The 23,846-nt window shown below is 37.9% G+C and overlaps 2 protein-coding genes across 2 annotated transcripts; both read right to left on the reverse strand.

The window, feature by feature from the left end:
• Positions 1-11,587: 11,587 nt before the first annotated feature.
• Positions 11,588-13,546, reverse strand: GT72B1 (UDP-Glycosyltransferase superfamily protein). Its single transcript, XM_089611795.1, has one exon. The coding sequence runs from the start codon at positions 13,306-13,308 to the stop codon at positions 11,860-11,862; it is 1,449 nt and encodes a 482-aa protein (XP_089467921.1). The 5' UTR covers positions 13,309-13,546; the 3' UTR covers positions 11,588-11,859.
• Positions 13,547-18,606: 5,060 nt separating this feature from the next.
• Positions 18,607-22,484, reverse strand: TBL26 (TRICHOME BIREFRINGENCE-LIKE 26). Its single transcript, XM_089611372.1, has 3 exons — positions 22,047-22,484; positions 21,589-21,896; positions 18,607-19,704 (listed from the first exon to the last, which is right to left on the reverse strand). Exons 1-3 carry the CDS (start codon positions 22,327-22,329, stop codon positions 18,925-18,927), a joined length of 1,371 nt encoding a protein of 456 aa, XP_089467498.1. The 5' UTR covers positions 22,330-22,484; the 3' UTR covers positions 18,607-18,924.
• Positions 22,485-23,846: the final 1,362 nt, after the last annotated feature.

Raw genomic sequence — 23,846 nt, forward strand, 5'->3', positions numbered from 1 at the left:
CTTATGTACCCAACGTTTAAAATTAGTGGGTAAAGTACCCAAACCCAAGAAATTACTACTCCGTCGGTACCTTGGACGTTAAAAATGAACGGAGTGTACGGAACTTGACGGTGGTAGTCGTCGTGGCCTCTGCACTTGACGGTGAAGTTCCCTCGGCTCTTGGAGTGTACGGAACATCCATGGGCGACCATTCCCGTGTGGATCGAGACCGCCATTTGAGCCAGCCACGTCCCCTGCCAATCCGTGTGGATCGAGGACCAGCCCCGCCGCGCGGCCGAGCCTCGGGACGCCGGAGGATGAGATTGGTTGTGGGGTGATCGGCTGCCTTGGAGCGTCGTACAATGGAGTTGCGGCGATGAATGTGTGCGTGGCTCTGTTCGCTCTTGTGGCCATCGAGAGCAGCAGCCAGAGGCTTGGCAGGATCTACGCCCTTCTCCTCCTCGCCGCCATCCTCATCGACCTCCTCTGGTTCATCCTCTTCGCACCCAATCTGGTTCATCCTCATCGCCTGAGGTCGCCGGACTCCAGCGTCCCGAGGCTCGGCCGCGCGGCGGGGCTGGTCCTCCAGGGGACGTGGCTGGCTCAAATGGCGGTCTCGATCCACACGGGAATGGTCTCCCATGGATGTTCCGTACACTCCAAGAGCTGAGGGAACTTCACCGTCAAGTGTAGAGGCCACGACGACTACCACCGTCAAGTTCCGTACACTCCGTTCATTTTTAACGTCCAAGGAACCAACGGAGTAGTAACTTCTTGGGTTTGGGTACTTTACCCACCAATTTTAAACGTTGGGTACATAAGTGTAATAACCCGAAAATATTGGGTCTTTTTGCCGCCATTTCCCCTTTATAAAATAGTAATTTGTTCAAAATTAGTTATATATCCAAAATATATAAGTATCATATTTCAATAATATTTTTGATAATATGATTTAATAGTTTAAAAATGATAAATTGCTTGCATAAAAAAAGATAAAAAAAAAATATAATAAAAATATTTGACAGCATAATTTTGATTATTTTACTAAAATATTGCAAGTTTAACTTTTTTTTTAATTAATATCAATTGGTAGTCGTTTAAAGTAAAAAGCACGCAATTCCAATTATTATTCAATCCCTTTTTATCCTTTTATGAACATGTTTTACTTTTGAGAAAGGTTTTTTATTTTATTTTTAAGGGCAGCTCTGCCGTCAATTTATTTTACTGATTATTGTGAATCAATTTGGGGTCAGATAAGTGCAAATTACAAATTACAAAAAAAAAAAAAAAAAACATATTAGCAAAAATAATATATATATATATATATATATATATATATATATATATATATATATATATATATATATACTTTATGTGGCTTTAAATTAAAGACAATTAATGGATGGAAAGTAAAAGATTTAGATAATGAATGGATCCATTCGAAATATAGCCTTATCTACATATCTGATTTATTATATTTAGCCAACGTTTAATACTTTTTTGGTGAATAGTTAATTATAAGTTATTATTTACACATTCAAAAAATTTAACTGCAACAGTAAAAAAATATATTTAAAAACATATAAATACATCAAGTTTGTGACTATTTTACTGAAAATTGACTAAACAGTAATTCCAAAAGTCTAAGTGAGTTAGTTTCTTAATTTTTTTTATTTAGGTTCAGACCAAACAATGTCCTATGTCCTTTTTAAAGAGTGGTACGTTTAACTGACAAAAATCAATTTCAAATTAATCACAAACTTACGATGTTACTAGTTACTCTATAATTGTTCTCAAGTTATTTTTCCCCAATATTTCTCTCAAACTCATTGCCTTTCTCTTCCCTTTTCTTTTGTTTTCACAAGGTATCTCTAAAACCCACCCGTGTATAACTAGGGATGGCAACGGGTACGGGTAAGACCGGGTACACCTATTCCGTTACCCGTACCCGCTATAATTTTTTACCCGTTACCCGGACCCGTTTACCCGGATTTTGAGACGGGCCGGGTAACGGGGATACCCGCCGGGTAAACGGGTTAAAAATGTTGGACCCGTTACCCGTTTACCCGGTTTAAAAAAAGGGTAGCGGGTCGGGTAGATCCGCTTACCCGTTTATAAAATAAAAATCTATCAACAATATAAAGTTTAAAAATAATATATCATCTTTAGGTAAACATATGATTTATTATATTTTTAAAAACAATGTTTAAAATATATCATCTACTTATGTAAACATATGATTTATTATATTTTTAAATATTTAAAAGTTAACGGGTCGGGTCCCGGGTAACCGGGTACGGGATGGCTATTCCGTTACCCGTACCCGGACCCGTTAAAACCTTAACGGGTATTACCCGTTTACCCAAAAAGAACGGGTATTACCCGACCCGAATAAATCGGGTAACGGGCCGGAACGCGGGTAACGGGTCAAATTGCCATCCCTATGTATAACAAGAAAAATAAATAATATAGGAAAGTAAGCGGATCTCACTTATTGAAGCCACGATGAGGAATTTGTTGAACATGCTTAAAGTGATTGTCCACTCGAAGCTTCTTAATTTTTCTCCTAATTTGTACCTCTAACACCTTTTTTTCATTAACTTTTAAAAAAATTGTCTTTATGCTCCAAAACCAACTTCCACTATCTGTCATACACTACTAGAAATATGACATTTAGCGACGGAAGTATTAATCGTCGCTAATCAACCTTTTAGCGACGATAATTCCGTCGCTAATTATTTGGTGCCAAAACTTCTAAAGTTTGGCGGCAAAGATAATTAGCGACGAATTTATCGTCGCTAAATGTGTAAATTCGTCGCTAAGTTCGCGGGGAAACAATTAGCGACGATTAAATCGTCGCTAATAGTTTGGAATTAATTTCGAAATTTAACGAAATTCAAAGAGGGAAAAATCCCCCCAAAATAATTTAAATGAAATGATTTAGCGACGATTTTATCGTCGCTAAATGTGTAAAAAATCTATTAGCGACGAGTAAATCGTCGCTAAATGCCTGGTTTATGAACTGAAAATTTAAGTTCATTTAGCTACGAATTTAAAACATTTAGCGACGAGTTAATCGTCGGTAAATGTCTTTAAATACCAGGTCGCGTATCAGTTCCTCATTCGCTCCCAAACCCTAAAATCGAATTTTTTCTCTCTGTTTTCTCCTCCTCCGCCGTGTGCCTCCTCCGCCGTGTGTCGTCGACGCCGATCTCTACCTCCCCGGTAAGTCTCTCTCTCCTCACTTCTCTCTCTCTCCTCACATCTCTCTCCTGTCTGCAGCTCCGCCGCCGACGCCGTCGCCGCTCCACCACCGACGCCGTCCTCGTCCTCGTCCGCCCCGGTCCGGCAGCTTGCGCTGCTCTTCCTCGTCCTCGTCCACCGTCCTCTACTCCCCGGTAAGTTTTTTTTTTATAACTTTATATATATATATATATATATATATATATATATATATATATTAGTTATTTATATAATTAATATATTAGTTATATATATTAGTTATTTATATATGAGGAAATGGCGGCATAAGTGCCCAAAGTTTTCGGGTTTTTACACTTATGTACCCAAACTTTTTTTTTCGCGGCATAAGTATCCAATGTCGCTTCTCCGTCACGCTTTTAGTGTTTTGGACGTTAAATGTTGTTTTGGACGTTAAATGTAAACCCTGAGCCACGTGTCTTCATCCTACAATGTCTGAATTAATATATCCTACGATGACTGAAGATCGTAGACATCGAACTTCAAGTAGCTGGCCATGGCCGCGATCAAGCTCGACTTCCCCGTCCCCGCCGGGCCCACCAGAAGGTAACCCCGCCGCCACGCCCTCCCGGCTCTCCGGTACCTCTCCCGGCTCCCAACAAACCTCTGCAGATCCTCCACCACCGCCTCCTTCGCTGCCGCCTCCATCGCCACCGTCTCAAACGTCGCCGCGTGATCGAACGCCACCAAATCCCACCACTCCCTCGCCGCCACCGCCGTTACTCTTCCCCTCCGCTGCCGCCACGTCATCATCCTCGCCCTCGCGTCCATCATGATCGCGACGACGGTTTCTTTATTCCCGGCGGGATTTATCGTGGCCTTGAACGGCCTCCGGTACGTCTCCGACGAGGGCTTCGTATCTGTCGGAAAGAAAGCGGCCCCGTCTTAGCGACGCTGCGGTACTTCCCGGAGGCGGCGGCGCGGAAGTACTGCTCGCCTTCGCCATAGTCAGCTCGGAAAAAAGAAGATCCACAGCTCCGTACAGCCAACCATAACCCGAGCCCCGAGCTCCACCACCACCTCCGGCAGCCCGCCGCCGTCCCTAATCCGGCGAAACGGCTCGAGGATCATGAGACGCCAACGAAGCGGAACTTCCTCGAAACACGCGGACCGCGCCGAGGAATTCACCCTCGCCGAGCTCGAGGATCATGGCGGCGGGGTTACCTTCTGGTGGGCCCGGCGGGGACGGGGAAGTCGAGCTTGATCGCGGCCACGGCCAACTACTTGAAGTTCGATGTCTACGATCTTCAGTCATCGTAGGATATATTAATTCAGACATTGTAGGATGAAGACACGTGGCTCGGGGTTTACATTTAACGTCCAAAACAACATTTAACGTCCAAAACACTAAAAGCGTGACGGAGAAGCGACATTGGATACTTATGCCGCGAAAAAAAAAAGTTTGGGTACATAAGTGTAAAAACCCGAAAACTTTGGGCACTTATACCGCCATTTCCTCTTTATATATATATAACTTTATATAAATAAATGGAATTGTATTAATTAGTATATAGTTATTTATATGAGGTAATTTAAATTATTTAAATTAGTTATAAATAAATGGAATTGTATGAATTAGTTATAAAAATTGTGATATTATGCTTATTTTGGTGTTATAAATATTTATATATATATAAGTTATATTTTATATAATTACATAATTTAGTATATAGATATAAGTATTTATATAATTAGTTATAATTATATAGGATATAAGTATTTACATAATTAGTTATATATATATAATTAGTTATAATTATATATATAATTATTTAGGATATAAGTATTTAGGATATAATTTAGTATATAATTTACTATTTAGGATTTAATTACGATATAATTTAGGATGTTTGATAATTTAAAATTGTAAATTAGGATTAGAGATTAATTATGTATATAAGTATAGTAGATTAGAGATTAATAAATTAGGAAATGTAATTTTGTTAATTACGATTAGAAAATTTAAAATTGTTTAAGTTTGTGTAGTTTATGTATGAATTAATGAATTAAAGGTAGTTTAACGAATTAGTTTAAAGGTAATTACTAACCGATTCTCTAAAGGTAACAAACTTAAATTAATGAATTAGTTTAACGAAAATTAGGTAGTTTATGTGAAATTAATTAATTGGTTATGGATTGAAATTGAAATTGGATTTAATTTTTGTTAGAAATGACTAAAAATGTGAAATTAATTAGTTGTTTATAGATTTAAAAATGATCGAACCACTGAGGTTGGATTTATTGTTAGTTTTAGGATGTTTCTATGCAGGTTTTAAAGTTAAAGGCTGATGCCGGGTTGTTAAGTTTATAGGGGAGGTTCTGCCGAAATTTCGGTAGGATCGTATTTTGTTTTGAATTTCAGATGGCTGCGGCTACAGGAGCTGGAGGCAGCGGAGGCAGGGATGACTTCTTAGCCCGTCTCCCGAATTATTGCCAGTCGGCGCCCGTACGTGATGGCGTCGAAGAAGAAGACGAGCATATCGAACCGGCCGTGCGTGGGCCGACGGTCGGGATTCGATCTGAGCGTGCATGGCGCCCCGGGGTGAAGGAAGTCGTCGTTTATAACGAGGAGTTTCAGTCGTTCTTGCAGCCAGAGCGCGAGATGGAACCGGATCTCGCGACGTTCGCGAACACGCTCGGGTTGGTCGTCCGAGACAAGATCTCGCCTACGGTCCCAAGGTGGACGAATGCGAACGTGGGGCCGGCGAAGGAGGCCGAGATCCGAGCAGCGATTCGAGACAAGTACGACATTCGAGTCGATGGTGATGCAACCGGGAAGAAGAAGGCGATTGTCGATGCGGCAATCATTCGATACGCGAAGACTCGTCTTCGCGATTGGAGGCATACCTTGCGGTCATGGTTCGACATCGACTGCAAGAGCAGCGTACAGGTGGCGCGGTCGCTGAAACCGAGGACCGTTAAGCTCGACACTGAATGGGAGACGCTGATACAACGATATACGAGCGATGAATTTAAGGTAATCAAATCATTTACGTTAAATATGTGTTTACCCTTTTATTAAACGATTTGTTCTTTACATGTACGGTTACTTATATTACAGGTCATTCAAGCGAAGAACAAGGCGAATCGCGTGAAGAAGAAGACGAAGACTCGACAGGGGACGATTGGGTTCTCGACCCACCGCATGAAGAACGTAAGTTTTATGTTTATATGATACATCAAATCGTTAAAATTATCTAACACTTGAAGTTTTGTTTACATGCAGAAGAGCGTCGAGACAGACGCTTTCGAGAGCTTGTATGCGAACTACAAGCGCTAACATCAGTCCGACAAGTCCGAATGGCTGACTCCTGAAGCCTCCGCACGTTATGTAAGTTTACATTTATTTTTCTTATTTTTCGATTAATATATACTAACTAGTTAATTATATCAGGATCGACTGGTCGCTAGGTTCAACACGTTGCGAGCGGAGGCTGGGCACCAAGGAGCGGACGTTGATATTTCTGTTCTAGAGCAGCAGGCGATCCGCGATATTATGGGTTCGCGGACTGATCACTTGACCGGCGTCGGACGTTTGGTGCCACAGGGAGCACGGATGGCGGCTGAAGTCGCCGAAGTCTACAGTTCGGAGGCTGGGACGTCGCAACCAGGATATGTCTCGCAGGAGGTGTTGGCATCGACCCTCGCCGCGTTCGCCGAGACAATACAGAGTCAGGTGCCCGGCCTCAACCTTAGCTCGTTCATGTCCCAATTTCCACAGAGTTCGCAGCAGGCTCCGTCATCCCACAGCCAGCAGACTCCGACGGCCGGCGTCCACACTCCGACGCCCGACGTCCACACTCCGACGGGCGGCCAGCAGAGGACTCCCGACGCCAGCCAGCAGACGACGCCCGGCGGACCAAGTCAGTCTACTCCGACGCCAGCAAAAGAGCGTTTCACGTCGAGGAGGAGGAAAACGAGCGGCGGGACGACAAAGCAAACGTCGCGAGTAGTGTTTTATTAGAAATTTTGTGTATAGTAGATTATTATTTACATATTTCTCGATAACCGAAAACGTACGTAATCGGATTTTATATATTTCTTGATTTGGATAATATAATTTAGTTTTTATTTGATTTTTCATTTTAGAATTTCATAAACAAAAAACCATAAAAAATAAATAATTAACGACGAAAAAAAAAATAATAATAATAATAATTAGCGACGACTCTAAATATTATTACACAGAAGTATAGCGACGACTTTGTCGTCGCTAATTCACGCGGGAAATTTTCGCGCGTGAATTAGCGACGACAAAGTCGTCGCTAATTTCCTGTTTCAAAATGAAAAAAAACTTCTCGTCACGACATTTAGGGACGACATTATCGTCGCTAATATCGTCGGTAAATATTTAGGGACGAAAAAATCGTCGCTAAATAGATTTAGGCACGCATATTTAGCGACGATTATTATCGTCGCTAAAGAGATTTAGCGACGATTTCGGGGTTTTTAGCGACGAAATAAATCGTCGGTAAATGTCGTATTTGTTGTAGTGATATGGAACGAGCATCCAAATTCCATAATCCAAGGTTTGTCAAATTAAGTGATGGAGACCAGAAGAACATTGGCACTCTCTTATCCGTCTAAAACTCCTCATACGTCTCAGTCATTCCGTCTCCTGGATTCGGACAATTCATCATCATGTGTCCTTCTTCATGACAATTGTAACACTTGATGATGAAATTGTTCAAATTTTGAAAATTTACTCGCGACTTTTAATTTCCTTTAGTATCTCTATTGTTGGATTTATTCTGAGCCATTACCCAACTATTTATGCTAGTAACTACTAATTCTATTTATATTTTGTGTTCCTTTGGTTTCAATGCAATGCTCCAATTACCTCATCGAGAGTGATCTCCTACATTATCATGTTAAAGAATGTCAATCATGTAGTCGTACAACCTCGATAAAAAAGTGTATAGCAAAACAAATGATGTTATCTTTATCGGCGTACTTCTCGTCAACTTTTATCAAATCAACTCGACGTGCTCCATGAAATAATTTTTCCCATCATTTTGAATGTGAAAAATCACGCTTTAAGAAACAAACGGCTTGACAAAGTCTTTGTCGTGAAAATTCACTTTAGCATCCACCATATTTCGATCGCTGAGGTCCACCGGATCGTTGAGATTAAGAGTCAATGTATCAAAAGCCCTTTCAAACACCTCTTCTTCTTCATCGCGTCCAACATCGCCAATAGTTTATAACCTCAATCTAGAGCCTAACCGAGACTCGTGTAGCCGAGTTGAACCATTATACTTTACTTTCCACAATCCGAAAGTTTTGAAATTTAGAGAATTTTTTTCCTTAGAGTATATATAATTGTCTTTTTCCAAAAAGAAAAAAAAAATAATATATATATATATATATATATATATATTATAATTTGTTTAGTCAAGTGATCGTAGGAAAATAGATAAAAGGTCATGTTTTCTTGGCTAAAATTAATATGGTTTTTAAAAGTTGTCTACTAATAATAAAGTTTCTCAAGTTTATTATAAAGAAACAGAAGTAGAAATTACATGGCGAAGAATTTCAAGGAGTTGTTAGAATTCCCACCTTTCGAGTGATCCAAAAAAAACAACGTCACTATCATTATCATCTTTACCTGCTACCAATTTTGATATGAGGTAATCAGTATAAATCTTCTAGATGATATAAATTTCGCGATACTATTGGTACTTAGAAGTCTATTAGTGATAGATGAGAAAAAAAGTGATATAACTAGCTTAGTGATAGATGAGAAAAAAAAAAAGGAAACAAAACAAAATTGATGGCAAGTTGTAACTCACATATATATAAGACGATTTACTATTTGTTTACACAAGGGACTTTTCATTGCCATGGCTGATTTGTGATATATATATATATATATATATATATATATATATATATATATATATATATATTATATATAAATAAGTGACATTTTTGGACACTTCTTTCTTGTACCTATATAAATGCATGACCGTTCGATACAAATACTTAAAATATCTCATTATTAAATGAGAAGCCAACTAACCTAAACAAAAGGGCATGCAAAAATTTATACCGGAGCACATGTGCAAAAACTATTATGGCTTTTATAGTAGGGTCAAGCGGCTAAATGGCCAAATAGAACTTAAGGATTTGCAAAATAGTCAAAGTTTATCAAGTATAAGCAAAATAGTCAAGCTGCGATTATTAATCCAGACAAGATATCGGGATTAAATTTAATCCAGGCAGGATTAATTTAGTCCAGGGATTTTATTCAGCCTTAAAATTTAATCCTCGACCTTCTCCGATCTTCTTCTTCGCAGACCTCCTTCCAGTCACCGCAATAGCACAGATCTTACCTCCCGTCGGACTCTCCGTCACGGAGGCGAAGGCAAGGAGATCGACGGAGATTCGCGACTCTCCGTCACGCTACGGCGACGAGGCGGGCTTCCTTGCTGGAAAGGTTCGTCGCCGGAGCTCCTGCCCTCCCTCGCCGGCGAGATAGTCGCCGCCGCCCGCCACATGGCCGACCACCGCCCGCGGCCGGGCCCCGCGGTGCTGCGCATGGAAGTCGAGATGGTCATCCCGGTCGGCAGAATCCCCGGCGGCGAGGTGATCGAGGGTCTGCAGAGAGTGATGGCTATTTTGGCTAACCTAATGAAACTATGGCTATTTTGCAAAAGCCATAGTTTGAATTGGCTAGTTCATGCCATTTTTCCTTTATAGTATTAGTCGAGGATTAAGTTACGATGACGGTAACGTAGCGTGGCTTCAATTATACTGATTTATCGCTTATCTTTCGTGGTATAACGTGATAAGTGTCGAAATTTACAAATTATTGTTATCACATGATAAATTGTTACCGCGGAGATAAACCACAACAAAAAGGGTTTTAAGGTCAAAATGTTGGCTATATAAGTACTTAAAAAAAAAAAAAATCAAACGCTGGCTATTGACATTTAGTCCGAATTCATTACTAAAGATATTATCGTAAATTTTATTGATTAAAAAATATCACGTATAAATTATTGGTTATTTTTTAAATAAAATTGAAACATTGATCAAATAGCAATTTAAAAACTTACCATTGAATTGAAATAATAATTTACATAAGAATGAAAACTGCCATAATTCCCCCAGAAAACACTTTAAACAAATAAAATTACATGTTTCGTAAATATTAAGTAAATAGTCACGTCCATTTATTTACACGCTTAAATTGGTTATTTATCTAAGATTTATGAAACGTTGATTATATAACAATCTCAAATGTTTTAATTGGTTAGTTATTTATTTATTTTTTTTTTGTTACAAACACTAAAACGTACTGTTTACTAAACATATATTTTTCAACTGTATATACAGATTTTCATCTTGAAACCTCCGCACCATAATTGATCATTTCAGCGCGACTGAGTACAAACAAAAGAACCATACCAAACATTTGGAATCTCACTGACATGGCTTTATATTTATAATTAATATCCTTCAACACACACAGTAAGATGCAAGTAGATAAAGTCCAAAATCTTTATATATTTAATCATATCCTCAAACGCACATGATTCCTTCTAATTAGCTCAAATACAAAAAGTCACAAACCAATTATTTTCAAATTTGACTTGGGTGCCTATAAATAATCAACTATTTTCCACCCCAAAATAGGGGTGTACAAAAATTGACCGAAAATTGGTTAAACCGATAATCGAACCGATCCGGAACCGAAATTCGGTGTCATGTCATCAAACCGAAAATTCGGTTCAGTTAACCGAAACCAAATTTAAGAATCGGTTCGGTTATCGGTTTTGAAAATCCAAAAATTCGGTTATCGATTATTTAACCGATTTGTTTTTTATCCAGTTTTGACACCGGATAACCAGTTTTAAAACCGGATAACCGATTTGAACCGGATAACCGATTTGGATAATTGTAACACATTTAAAACTGGTTAAACCAGTTTTGAAATCGGTTAACCGGTATCAAAACTGGTTAACCAGTTTTAAAACGGTTATAAGACCGGTTATCGGTTTTACAAAACCGGTTAACCGAATTTTCGGTTTTGGACCAATTCGGTTCGGTCATTGGTCCAAAATTTTCAAAACCGAAAATTCGGTTTCGGTTTTCAAATTGGTCCAAAACCGAACCGATTTCACCCCTACCCCAAAAGATGCCAACTCTGCAAAATGCCCTTGTTCTAACATATGCTTAAACATTTCTTTATTCATTTGCCGTATCGTTTTTTTTTTTTTGAAATTATCATTTGCCGTATCGTTTTTTTTTTTTTTGAAATTATCATTTGCCGTATCGTTGAAAATATATAAGCATGTGAAGCCCTTCTAATTAAATGTCAATATCACCTACTGCACTGACCAATATGAACATGATAACTATAATTATTGGTCATTTTCTGTACACCAATTCCGGGCTCCACTCACTTTACAAACAACAAATCATTAATAGTCTTTTTAGTGTGAAACAACAAAAGTGGGCCCACACACACACACACACACACACACACACACACACACACACACACACACACACACACACACACAAATTCATATAAAAATAATATTGTACACATAATTATTAATAAGGAGGCAAAAATTAAATAGTCGAACACACCCCACTACTAGACTAAAATTAAACGACCACGGCTTTGTTGCCGTGATCGTTCCATTGACGAGCCAACGAGGCGAGCGCTTTAGTGGACGCCCCGTCCGGGGAGAGAGCCACGGACGCGGCGTCCTTGAGCTCTCTCATCTTGTTGCGGAGAGCCTTTCCTTCTTCCCCTTCGATCAGCGCCTTCGCCACGCGGGCCACCTCGCTCGCCTCCACGAGCCCCGTCGCGGGCGACCTCAGCGGCCTCATCGCCACCTTGGCCTCCGTCGCCAGCATGAACGCATTCATCTTCTGCTCCGCGAAAAGCGGCCACACAATCAAGGGCACCCCGCTCACCACGCTCTCAAGCGTCGAGTTCCACCCGCAGTGCGTCAGGAACCCTCCCGTGGCCTCGTGGCCCAGTATCTGGGCCTGCGGGGCCCACGAATAGACCACCTTGCCTCGTCCGCCCGTCCTCGCCAGAAACCCTTCCGGTAGAAAGTCTAGCGATTTACCATCGCCAGCGCCGCCGCCAACGGAGAAGTAAGTCGCGTTGGCCAGGGCGTCGTTGGGGCGGCGCACCACCCAGAGGAAGCGCTGCTCGCTCTTCTCCAGCCCAGCGGCCAGCTCGGCCACCTGGGCGGAGGAGAGCGTCCCACCGCTCCCGAAGGAGACGAATAGGACGCTCCCGATTGGCTGGGAGTCGAGCCAGGGGAGACAGGCGAAGGGGTCAGAGGCGATGCGATCATTGTTTATGAGGGGCCCCACAGGTAGCACCTTTGGTGGGGACTCTCTCTGGAGGAGAGCCCCCACCGCGTGGGGCTCCAGCTCCTGAAAGGAGTTGAGTATGATCGAATCAGCAAGCATGTAGCGCCTGGCGTTGTGCAGTGTATATCTGTACGCGTCGTCGCGCCTGTCTTGGATCGGGTCGAGGAGCTCGGAGCCGGGGATGGGGAGGACCCCCGGGACGGTGATGGGGCCCGGGAGGTCGCGGAACTCTTGGCCGGAGGGGATGGCGGCGTCGAGCTCCGAGAGGTGGAGGAAGAGGGAGAGGGCGGTGGCGGTGGAGGGGTAGAAGACGTGGCCGGAGATGCCGGGGAAGTTGGCGGCGAGGTCGAGGGCGTCGGTGGCGAAGAGGTCGACCACGACGGCGGCGAGGCGGAGGGATGGGTCGCCGGCGAGGGAGCGGACGGCGGAGCGGAGGTGGGGGAGGGACCGGGCCACCGTGAGGGATATTCGGGTCTCGATCTTGGCGTCTTTCGGGAGATCGTCGAAGGAGACTTGGGGGAGGAATTCGTGGGTGATTTCCGGCGGGAGGGACGAGAGGACCGACTTCATGGCCTCCGACGGCGGGCTGTCTGTGGGGACCACCAGCGTCGTGCTTATGTTGTGGGCCCGGAGAAGAAGCTTTGCCAGCTCCGCCATCGGGATCACGTGACCCATCCCCGGCGACGGTACCATTGCCACGTGCGTCCTTCTTCTCGATTCCATTTGCGTGTGTTTTCTTTTTTTCTTTGTGGATGATTAGTGTGTGTTTATGGGAAAAACGGAGGGTGTTTTATAGTAGAAATTAATATGTACCTGTGGTCTTAGTCTTCTGTTTTGTGGGGTATTTGTTTAATGTTTACTTTTTCTTCTTCTTCTTTGTTTTTGGTGGCGGTGATGGTTGGACTCGAAGAGGAAGAAGATGAAGAGAGAGAAGTTGTGAGTTCTAATGGTGAAGGAACCTCTTTAAGATGGGTCAATATGGGTGGTCGTGCTTTGATGTATTTACACACGTCATTTTATATGTAAACAAATGTCATACAAATGTCATATGGTGGTTGTGAATTACCTTATTGGTGTTTTTTTTATTTATTTATTACAGAGTGACATGACATGAATATTGTATATGGTGATATACTGATATTATCCCGAAATTTAATTAGCGGGATAAGAACCTTTTGCTACATTTATTCAGTCTATGCACATTGTTCTGAATAGTAGGTAGCGTTATTTTCTAATTATGACAGTTCGGTAATCATTTAAAGTGTTAGAAACTAAAAGATGTTTGAGCTAATTAGTTTTCTACAATACTTTAAGATAAGATTTTCAATTTATTATGTATTTACTTTGTCTATCTGTATTCTGTACTATGTTTTCTAATAACTAAATGTGTCTTTTTTTTTTCTTTTTTTTTTTTTTTATTATTCTTGCTTGCACAAGAACTCACGACTACGGGTATCATTATTGTATTGAAAAGTATGTAATTATTCTAATATATGTGTTAAAGTCAATAATAAATCTAATCGATTGGAATGAATAAAAAAATATAGTATGATTTAGTAATACTAATTAAATATTGACAATTTTGTCAATTATTATTTTAAAAGTTAATGGCATTTCAAAGATTTAGTCATAGTACTGATAAGAACTTATGCCTTAGTGTACTAATCTTAAGATAGTGTTTTCTTAAATTAAATGCAAAAATAGAGTGTCTAAAAGTTTTTATCACTTAAAAATTATTTCTTAAATTTTAAATCATATATTTTGTGTTTAAATTTTTTTTAAAATATTTGTTTTAACTTTGTGTATTATTTACAGTTTTATCTTTATGAAGAAAAAATAAACTGAAATAACTATTTCCACAAAAAAAAAAAAAAAAAAAAAAAAAAAAAAAAAACTGTTTTTGAAAGAATTTAAAACAAAATTGTTGTAAAAATGTTGCACGTAAAAAAAAACTATTTCTCTAATTTTTATTAATATATTTGAGACTCTTTGCATGATATCTAAAGTTTAATCAATACAAAGGAAAAAAAATAGAAAAAATGTTCAAAAGATTATTCATTCGGATGCCTATGTAATTCTTTTTTTTTTTTTTTTTTTTTTTTTTTAACAGGGACGCTATATAATTCTAGGATGCTGACTACATATATAACGTCGTTAGCATTAGGAAAGGTCAATGCAGAGATCCAAAAATAAAATAAAAAAAGTGTGACACGTATGAAACGATTTTTCCAGATGTATATGATGATGTCAATTCAGACGTAAGGCTTATGTAATCATTACAAACATCTCTTTTTGTCGATATGCCACATTTGCCCTGGTGATAATTTTTTTTATATTTTTGTATCATTAACAGACGAAACAAACAACACCATAGAAAAGGCAAAAGGCAATAGATATGTACATGCATTGGTACAGTCATTCAGGAATGTTGTCTTCAAGTTTCTTATTGAACTTCAAACCCAATTCTCGGGCACCACTGACAGCTGTACTGATATTCTCAATTTTGATGGAGGATTTGATTTGATTTAATAAATTGGATTCTTTTTATTTTCCTCTTATTCCCCAAAACTTACTTTTTCGTAAATATATGATCGAATCATCATTCGTTTTAATATTATATATATATATATATATATATATATATATAGATCTTTTCAATTGATAAATCATTTCCACAATCATGGCAATACATGGAAAGGATAAAAGAAATATATCCATAAAGAAATATCTTTCACTTTGCAATCAGTCGTAATATGTTAACTATTCGATCGCAAACTTTATGCGATTTTTGTTAGAAATTGATTCCCTGGGAAAATTATAATTATGTGAGCTTAAATTAGTCATTTTGGGACGTCTTTGAACTCTCTTCTATAGTCCACACAACGAGCATTCAAATACGAGTTTTAATGATGATCATTGATCATCTTGAGTGTTGCATAAAAATCTTTTAAAAAAATTGATGGGAAAGAGGATAGTAATTAAGGTGAGCCACTTATTTGGGAATCTTTGTATCTATGTATATAATCTCACAAGCTCACTTCATATATAAACTAGCTAACAATGATGCCTAGCAATCCTCAAACAAAATAACAACTTGATCATTTATTTTCTTATTTTTAGTTCTTGACTTTTGCGGGTTTGAACATTCACCTTTGGTTTAACGAGTTTTCCTGAAAAATGATAAATTGGTCATAAATTTATATAACCTCTCATAATAAGTGTAATTACCGAAATATTTTTGCTCTTGAATATATATATTTCATAATTTTCACATTAAATCTTTATGAAAACATGAGGATAAAATAAAAATCCACTGCTTGATCCCTTGTGTTTTATTTGAGTAAATAACAACATATTTTTTTTCTCACTATATTACAACCAATTAAATATTGAAGATACCAAAGGTAATCGATACCTTGTCGCTTGTATCCAAATCTTTAAAGCCCGATTGTGTTGTCTATCCATATCTATTTAAAACCCAAGAAAATTTTGAGCCAAAAGAATAGAAACGGAGCTACACATGTAGTTGATGAGAACAAAAAATATCTCACGTATGCAAAATTCGTTGGATGTTAATCTCAATTTTTTTAAAGGGGAATATTATCATAATCGTGAGTCGTGACACAAACTCGCGACCCATAGTAAATTAGGTGGACGTGTTCATCACTTGAACAACCTTATTTTGATCTATTCTCAATTTATATTATGTGTTTTTCCTCAAATTTTTGTTTCCATTGAATCTTCCAGAATCCAAACATTATACCCTTAATCATTACTTATTGCTTTGTGATCTGAGACTTAATAGTAATATTTTGGCCTCGCATTAACAAAAGTTGAAGCCTTGCGAAATTCTACCAAATTATATAAACATTAAAATTAGGAAAATTTTATATAAACTAATTAATTTAATTGTAAAAAAATGATTTTTTTTGTACAAAGTAGTCAATTCAAACTAAGTATTTAGCAAAATAGTCAAATTTTTCATAAGATAGTGCATTTTAGTCGCTTATAATGTAAAAAAAAAAAAAAAACAATGATGATGGTGGTAATGATGATCGACGAGATAATCTAAGTTGGGAGAATTTATTTTCTTTTTCTTCCTTTCCTCATCCTCTTTGTCTGCATCGACCTCGAAGATCTCAAACTTCTTTTGTAACTCCGTCTAGGGTTTCGGCGATGGAGCTCACGGCGCTGGAGCGCTTGATCTTCATTCTGTTTGCATAGCATGTGAGGCTGAGTTTTTCTTTGGCCATGAGATTGGCGTTGCAAAATTCGTGCTTGTCCAATACTCTATTGGTGACAGAAGGTCCGACCTGCCATATGAGATTGACCGACTCGGCGTTTGCCGGAACTTTGAGCCTCGCGAAGATCCTGATGACTCCTTCGCCGAACTCGGCGCTCAGATCTATAACGTTGAACGAGAGCTTCGATTCCCTTACGAGAGCTGTTTTAGGTTTTTTTTTTTTATCGATTGATGTGTTTGGGTAAACAAGTATAAGGCTATTATTGGAGTTTTTTCAAATTTATGTTACTTTGCCTCAACTTTGAAGAGGTTGACTATTATACCAAATCCAAACTAAAAAATGGCTGCATTGCCAAAAAAAAAAAAAATTAGTCGAAGTTATGTGCAAAATAGCCAATTTTATTTGGGTTCTATGTGGTTCTAAAAAAAAAAAAAAAAAAAAAAATTAATCCCACTTTTAAAAAAATTGATAACCTCATACACGAAAATCAAACATTATGAATCACCAAACTCAATACAAATAAGTTGCTGATCGATATCAAATCCAAACAACTCAATAAATTGTTAAAAAAATTAATCCTAACTTTCATTTTAATTAACCATCTATAAAACAACACAAATACAAAGTCAGTTAAGAATCACCAAAGCTAACCGAAATAAGCTAAATCAAATAAGGCAACATATTGTCTAACAATTTGATATCGTTTTCCAAAAAAATAATCACCTGTCAAACTGCACAAACACAAAAATCAAACGTGCTGAATAACGAAACCTAATAAAAGTAAGTTGTAGATTGACAAGCAAATTCAAACAAGGTAGTAAACCGTCAAACATTTTACTCCCGCTTTCAAAAAAATTAAATTCTCTGTCAAACAAACTACACAGACACAAAAATTAAACATTCAGAACCACTAAACCTAATCAAGATAAGCTACGAATCAACAACCAATAAGTAACAAATTACTATAAAATAAAAAAAATAAAAAAAAAATCCCGATTTCAAAAAAGTTAATCAGAACCACAAAAACACAAACGTAGTTCCAAACAAGCTATCAAAATGGGACTCCTCCGTGACATTTTTTTTCTTGCCGACGAATTTTTTACCGCCGCCGTGATCTAAGGTTGGCCGAAGGACTTCAAGCTCAAGAATCGATCGAGGAAAAGACGAGAAAGAAGGGAATTTGGATATTTTAATTTTTACTGGCTATTTTTTATCATAGTGTGAAAGTTTAGCTATTTTGCAAAATTAATAGTTTAATTTGGCTATATATGCTTGAGTCCTTAGGTTATGCAAAATTGTAACTAACCCTCTACAGAATTCTACTAAAGTTCATGTCCCTCGTGACTTTCAAATTTTTGTTCAATCTGTTTTTGCCCGTTGGTTTGATGGTTTGAGAAGTCTGACTTTCGTGCATACATATGTAAGTCATGTTCTAGTCTTATCATACACCTCTACAAAATAGTCTAGGATATTCCTAGAGGGCTATGTAAATGCAGAGGCATCAAATAATTGTAATGAAAATCAATCAAATTAATACAATGAAATGGCTTCCGTCTCAAATTCTCTTTTCCCTCCAAAATCTAATTTCTATGGAGTCGACAGTCACTTAAACCTTCTAAAGCAGGGCTGTGATATTGTTCAGATAGTTTACTTCATTGGATAGATGTTGAAATACTAATATTGGTTAAATATATAAAGAAGAAAAAAAAAAACCAAGGAGATGTGAAATATTTTGTCTCGGTTTTTGAAAGACACTGCGTTCTTGATCTTCATCTCCGTCTTCTGGTTTTTGTTTCAGTTAATAATAATCGTTGATCTTTCTCTCACACCGAGAAGATTAATTTCTCCCGAAACACACTGTCAAATGGTTCACCATATTTATGGCATTCTGGTCTTAACTATGCTAAACCTCTTCAATGAGAATTGTGTTCATAAAAAAAAAAAAAAAAAAAAAAGTTTTTTTTTTACATATATGAACTCCGTGAAATCGCTTCTAAAAATGTCGCTTCTATAAAATAACACCTTTCTTTATTATCATATGATTCTTTCAAAGAATATATAGCTAACAAACACATAACCACAAACAATGCTCTTCTCACGGGAATTCGTCCCCTCGAAGCAGCAACTCCATAACCAAATCATTCCAAGAATCAATGGGGCCGGGCAAGCACCAATGCAGGCAATCCGTCTGAACCTTAGCGCCTTTGTCCTCGGAAAACGGGTGGAACTGCCTAAACGGGCCCGGATGCCCGTCGGGCCTCAGCAACGAAAGCCCAGTCGTGTCCAACAGCCTAAGCTTCCCCGCCCCGCCCGCCTCCACGGCCCGCCCGAACTCCTCCAACTCGACGTCCCTCATGACCCTATCCACGTCCCTCAGCCCGACCTCGCCGCCTCTGAACGGGACGGTCCTGTTGCAATACCCTCCGCTGAACCACTCCCCGTTCTCGAAGTGGTCCGGCGTGGCCGTCCTCAGGAACACGGTCCCGGGCCCGCGGTTCGGGCCCGTCACGAAGCCCAGGGCGAGCCTCAGGGCCTTTCTGTACGAGTGGTCGAACCCGAGCTCCGTGAGGTTGTCGCGGCAGTAGTGGCAGCCCGTGACCGTGCCGTTCTCGTGGAAGATCGAGGCCTTGAGGAACCATTTGCCGCCGGAGATCACGGCGTAGTCGAAGCGGTCGTAGTTCTCTGTCCAGGTTTCGTCGAGCTCGTCGAGGTGGAGTTGGATCTCTGAGGTTGAGATTCCGTTTATGTCCTCGGAGATCGCTGCCTTGACCAGGAACGGGGCCCACATCACGGCCACTGTGAGGTTGTGGGACGGAAAACGCCATGTCTTGGACCGGTACTCTTTGTCGTGGTACACTTCTATTGGTTGCTCTACCTGAGACCAACATAGACAGCTATATATTAAAAAGTTTTCAACTATTGATTTTGTATTAGTTTAATTTGGGAAATCTGAACGGAACAGAACCAAAATTCTATTCCGTTCCGGTCTCAAAACGGTAACGAAATTCTGTTCCAATACAAAACATAATTTATAGTCTACTATTTCTTTTTCCTGGAATAAAATAGAAATTTTTTGGTCAGACCAAATGCCCAAGGTTAATACTAGTTTAGTTATTGTCATAAAAAAATTTGAATTTTAAAATGTTCTATGAAAACACGATCTTACTCTAACAGTATAAAATTTTAATTTCTACTGAGTGGATTAAGGTTAGAAATTAGATTTTATGTTTGTTAGGCGCTAGATTTCAGTAAAATAATGAATAGTTTTCTGAAATAGAGCAAAATGTTATAATTCAATCATTTAAAGATTTATGGACTAAAATGTTACTCTCCCAATTATAGTTGGCTATTCTAGGGACTTCTATTGAGATAAATTAGAAGCATGGAGACATTTCTGATCTTCCATGCTTTTGATGGCCCTAGTTGTATTCAAATTATGCCCATTTAATACACAACTTACAGAAAACAAAAACAAAAAACACGAAAGAAGACACGAAGAACAAACAAACCATGGCATGACAGAAAACAAAAGGCAGATATAAACAATTAATAATTTTGTCTTCATATCATATTCGAAAAATTATAAAGCTCCGTTCTTTTCAATACAAATCAATTTGACGCTATTATTATAGGCTTGTTCTTTGACCCTCTTTGAAGCAACGCTTGTACTCTTCTTCTTAGAACTGGGTATACATACGCTGAAGTAACAGATCTAATGAAAGAAAAGGAACTAATAAATCATTAATCCTAGAAAAAGGGTAGGTATACACTCTCTCTGTTTCCATTATAAAACTGTTCAATAACTTAGAAATAAATGTGGAATCAAGTATCCCCAATTATGAAACTTTGAAATAATATGGGCTATTCATATTATTTTCATATAATAATATTATAGATAAATACATGTAATTATAAAGATAAAGATTTGAGGTTTTATATTTGAAAGATAAGTTATTACAGTTTAAATCTCATATATCTTATAAGTTGGAAAATTATTACTTTTGCAACATTTTGTTGTTATCAATATTTCGATTTTCTGAGGGAATATATCGTTTACGTCATTTATTTTCCACACTTTTTTCATTGGATTATATCCCTCAAAATAGTAATAAAAACAGCATTTGGTAAACCGGCAAAAAAAAAAAAGGAATTTCGGATGATATGATCCTATCAAAAGATGTTGGAAAAGTAATGATGATCGTAAAGACCTGTCTGGGAAGCAATAAATTTCAGGACCCCTTATATAGCCACACTAATACAATACAACTGTGATTTATATAACTCCCAGCGTCACCAAAAAAAAAAAATAAAAAAGAATCGTGTGGATGTAATAAAACCTCACCAAGTGGTCTTGTAATAATAGATTGAGTACCTAAATAAAGACAAAGTTTTCCAACTACATAATTTACTCTTCAAGGTTCCCACCCACCAAAGGATACGTATTCATTTCCCGTAGGAAAAAAAAAAAGCGGCTAAGGTTTTTTTCTTCATGATTTGTGTTTTAAGCTTCCATGATGATAGTCAAGAAAAAAAGAAAAGAAACATGTAACTAATAGAATGACGTGGCATCTTCAGTACCACTGCTGATGATGTACTTGTTTTAGCTTAGATGAGTAAGAAACAAGTTTGAACTCTTTTTTTTTGGATAAAACCAAGTTTGAACTTTGAAGGCAAAGCTTGCATAATTGGGTCATTAATTAAACATATGCTAATTGTATTATTAGTATTATTATTATTATAATTGTGATTATCACCTGACCTGAGAGAGAATGCAAAGCAGTGATTGGACATGATTGCGAGAGATGGAATCGCCGATGAAAGCCCATGATTTGTGTCTCATTTGATTAAGAAATCTGTGGGGATCGAACTTTGGGAGTTCGCATGCACTGGGTCTCCATTTCCAGTAGATGTAGGCGGAATCGGGCCGTCCGTTTCTCATACAGTTCTGATGCGATTCGATCAGACGGCACGTCTCGTTTGTGTACCGTGGACCCGAGGAGTCTGGGATCCAATCCCCCTTGAATATGTCACACTTCATCACTACCTCTTCTTCTTCTTCATTTGTCCCTGCGAAGGATGAATTTTTTTTTTTTTTTTTTTTTTTTTTTGTAGTTTAATCGCGACTCAACTCAAAACAAATTAAAAAAAAAAATGAACACGTGTCTGAACCAAAAACAAAAAAAATGTGCATTGTGCCGAGAGATCTGTGAAACGTACCGTTTTTCGGAGAGGCTTGGATTTCAGTCGCCGGCGATGGCTCAGGAGAAGGAGACACGGAATGATTCGGTGATGTTGTTTCTGTTTCTGTTTCTGTTGTTGGTATGGTCGTGTCTGGGGATTCTAGGGTTTCGGGGGAAAAGACGAAGGAATCGGAGAAGATGAAGCTGAAAGCGAAGCCCACGAAGAGGAAAGTGAGGCCGAACTTGACACAGGCATGGTTGCGCTTGTGAAGCGACGTCAATGGAGATGGAGAATCTAGCCTCGTTGTTTCCTTTGCCATTTTTGGGATTCAAGTTTCAAGCAACTCGAACAGCGAGTGTTGTCTTGTTGGGTTGTTATCATCAATAAGGTGGTTGATGACACGACGAAGGGGTTTAATTGCATGGACTGGACAACTTTTGCGATTACATTGGTCTTTAGAACCCTCACAAAATTATAAATAAATTAGTCTTACAATAGTTTGCTATATATTTATACTAATGTATAGAATTCGTACACCTATTCAAAATTTTATTTTGGTTCGACCAATAAAAGGAAATATTCAAGCAGGAAAGAACTCATTAAGTTAACTGAATATATATGTAAATGTTTTACATTTATTTAGTTGTTATTATAAAAAAAAATTAATCTATATATAAATTAGAGTCTTTTAGAAATTTAAAATAAAAATAAAAATAGTCAACATTTATTATTTAAAATTAGTGAAACATTAAAAATTACAGAAGTATTTGGTGCCAATTAAACTTTTGACATTGTTAATAAATTCATCGACATAGGTAGAAACCTTATATACATATTAAAATTTTATTGTCAGTGTTAAACTCTGTTTATCTTGTAAGAAAATGGAAAACTTGGACTATTTTGCTAAAAACTTAAAATTTTGACTATTTTACCAATCATTTTATTTTAAATTTACTATTTCATATTATTTTTTCACTAACACGGCTTCTTTATTTTATTTTAAATATTCAAATGGATCTCTATGTTTTTAATCATGTCTTTTAAAATCATGGCCGTCAACAAAAATGTCCTTGAAAATTACACTAAATATTGGGTTCTTAAAAAGTTATTGTAAAAATAACGCGCGTAAACATTATATATCATTAAAAAAAACAGTAATGATTTATGGCACGGGCCACGATTTTGAACGACCCACTCAGGACTTGCCACATCCCCACCCAAAAGTATTAAACATACACGTGTTAAATGTTGAGTGGATAGTTCAAAATCGTGGCTCGTGCCAAATAGCATCACTCTAAAAAAAAACTTCATGTGTCTAGTGAAGTGTGTCTAGTGAAGTGTCAATTTTACTCTCATTTAATCATTTTGTATACTCTATCATTGTCTAGTGAAGTGTGTCTAGTGAAGTTTGATTTTTTTTTTATACAGTCTCGTAATTGTATGTAGATGCGGATTTAAAATGTGTATACTATACACTTTAACAAATGTAAAATGTGTATGTTGGAGGGTATTGTCGTCCTAAATATATTAAAAAAACAACATTTTTTATAAAAAAAATTCAGTTATTTTGGAAAGGAAGCCTCTAAAAAAATGTTAGTTCCGAAATTCTCTCACATATCCCGAGTCCACTCTTATTTACAAGGAAAACTCTTATTTATTTAAAGTGTAAACATTCCTTATTTTAAATATATATATAAAAAAAAATGTAAACATCAAAAGCCTGATAAAATCGAATATGTAAGTACCTGATATTTTATGGATTTAAAACACTTACTGATATTTGAAAAATTAAGTTTCAAAAGTCGGTATGTTAGATAATTTGTTACCAACAATGAG

This window comes from Urtica dioica, chromosome 4, assembly GCF_054948205.1.
Source record: "Urtica dioica subsp. dioica isolate 48M chromosome 4, U.dioica_male_clone48M_v1_H2, whole genome shotgun sequence".
In the NCBI taxonomy this organism is placed as follows: domain Eukaryota; kingdom Viridiplantae; phylum Streptophyta; class Magnoliopsida; order Rosales; family Urticaceae; genus Urtica; species Urtica dioica.

What these genes read in the sequence shown, in the direction of transcription:
- GT72B1 (XM_089611795.1), bottom strand. Translation starts at nt 13,308, where the DNA reads ATGGAATCGAGAAGAAGGACGCACGTGGCAATGGTACCGTCGCCGGGG.
- TBL26 (XM_089611372.1), bottom strand. Translation starts at nt 22,329, where the DNA reads ATGGCAAAGGAAACAACGAGGCTAGATTCTCCATCTCCATTGACGTCG. An exon ending in CCAAGCCTCTCCGAAAAACG is followed by an intron (nt 21,897 to 22,046) that starts GTACGTTTCACA and finishes CATCCTTCGCAG; the next exon opens with GGACAAATGAAGAAGAAGAA. An exon ending in TGCTTTGCATTCTCTCTCAG is followed by an intron (nt 19,705 to 21,588) that starts GTCAGGTGATAA and finishes TGTTGGTCTCAG; the next exon opens with GTAGAGCAACCAATAGAAGT.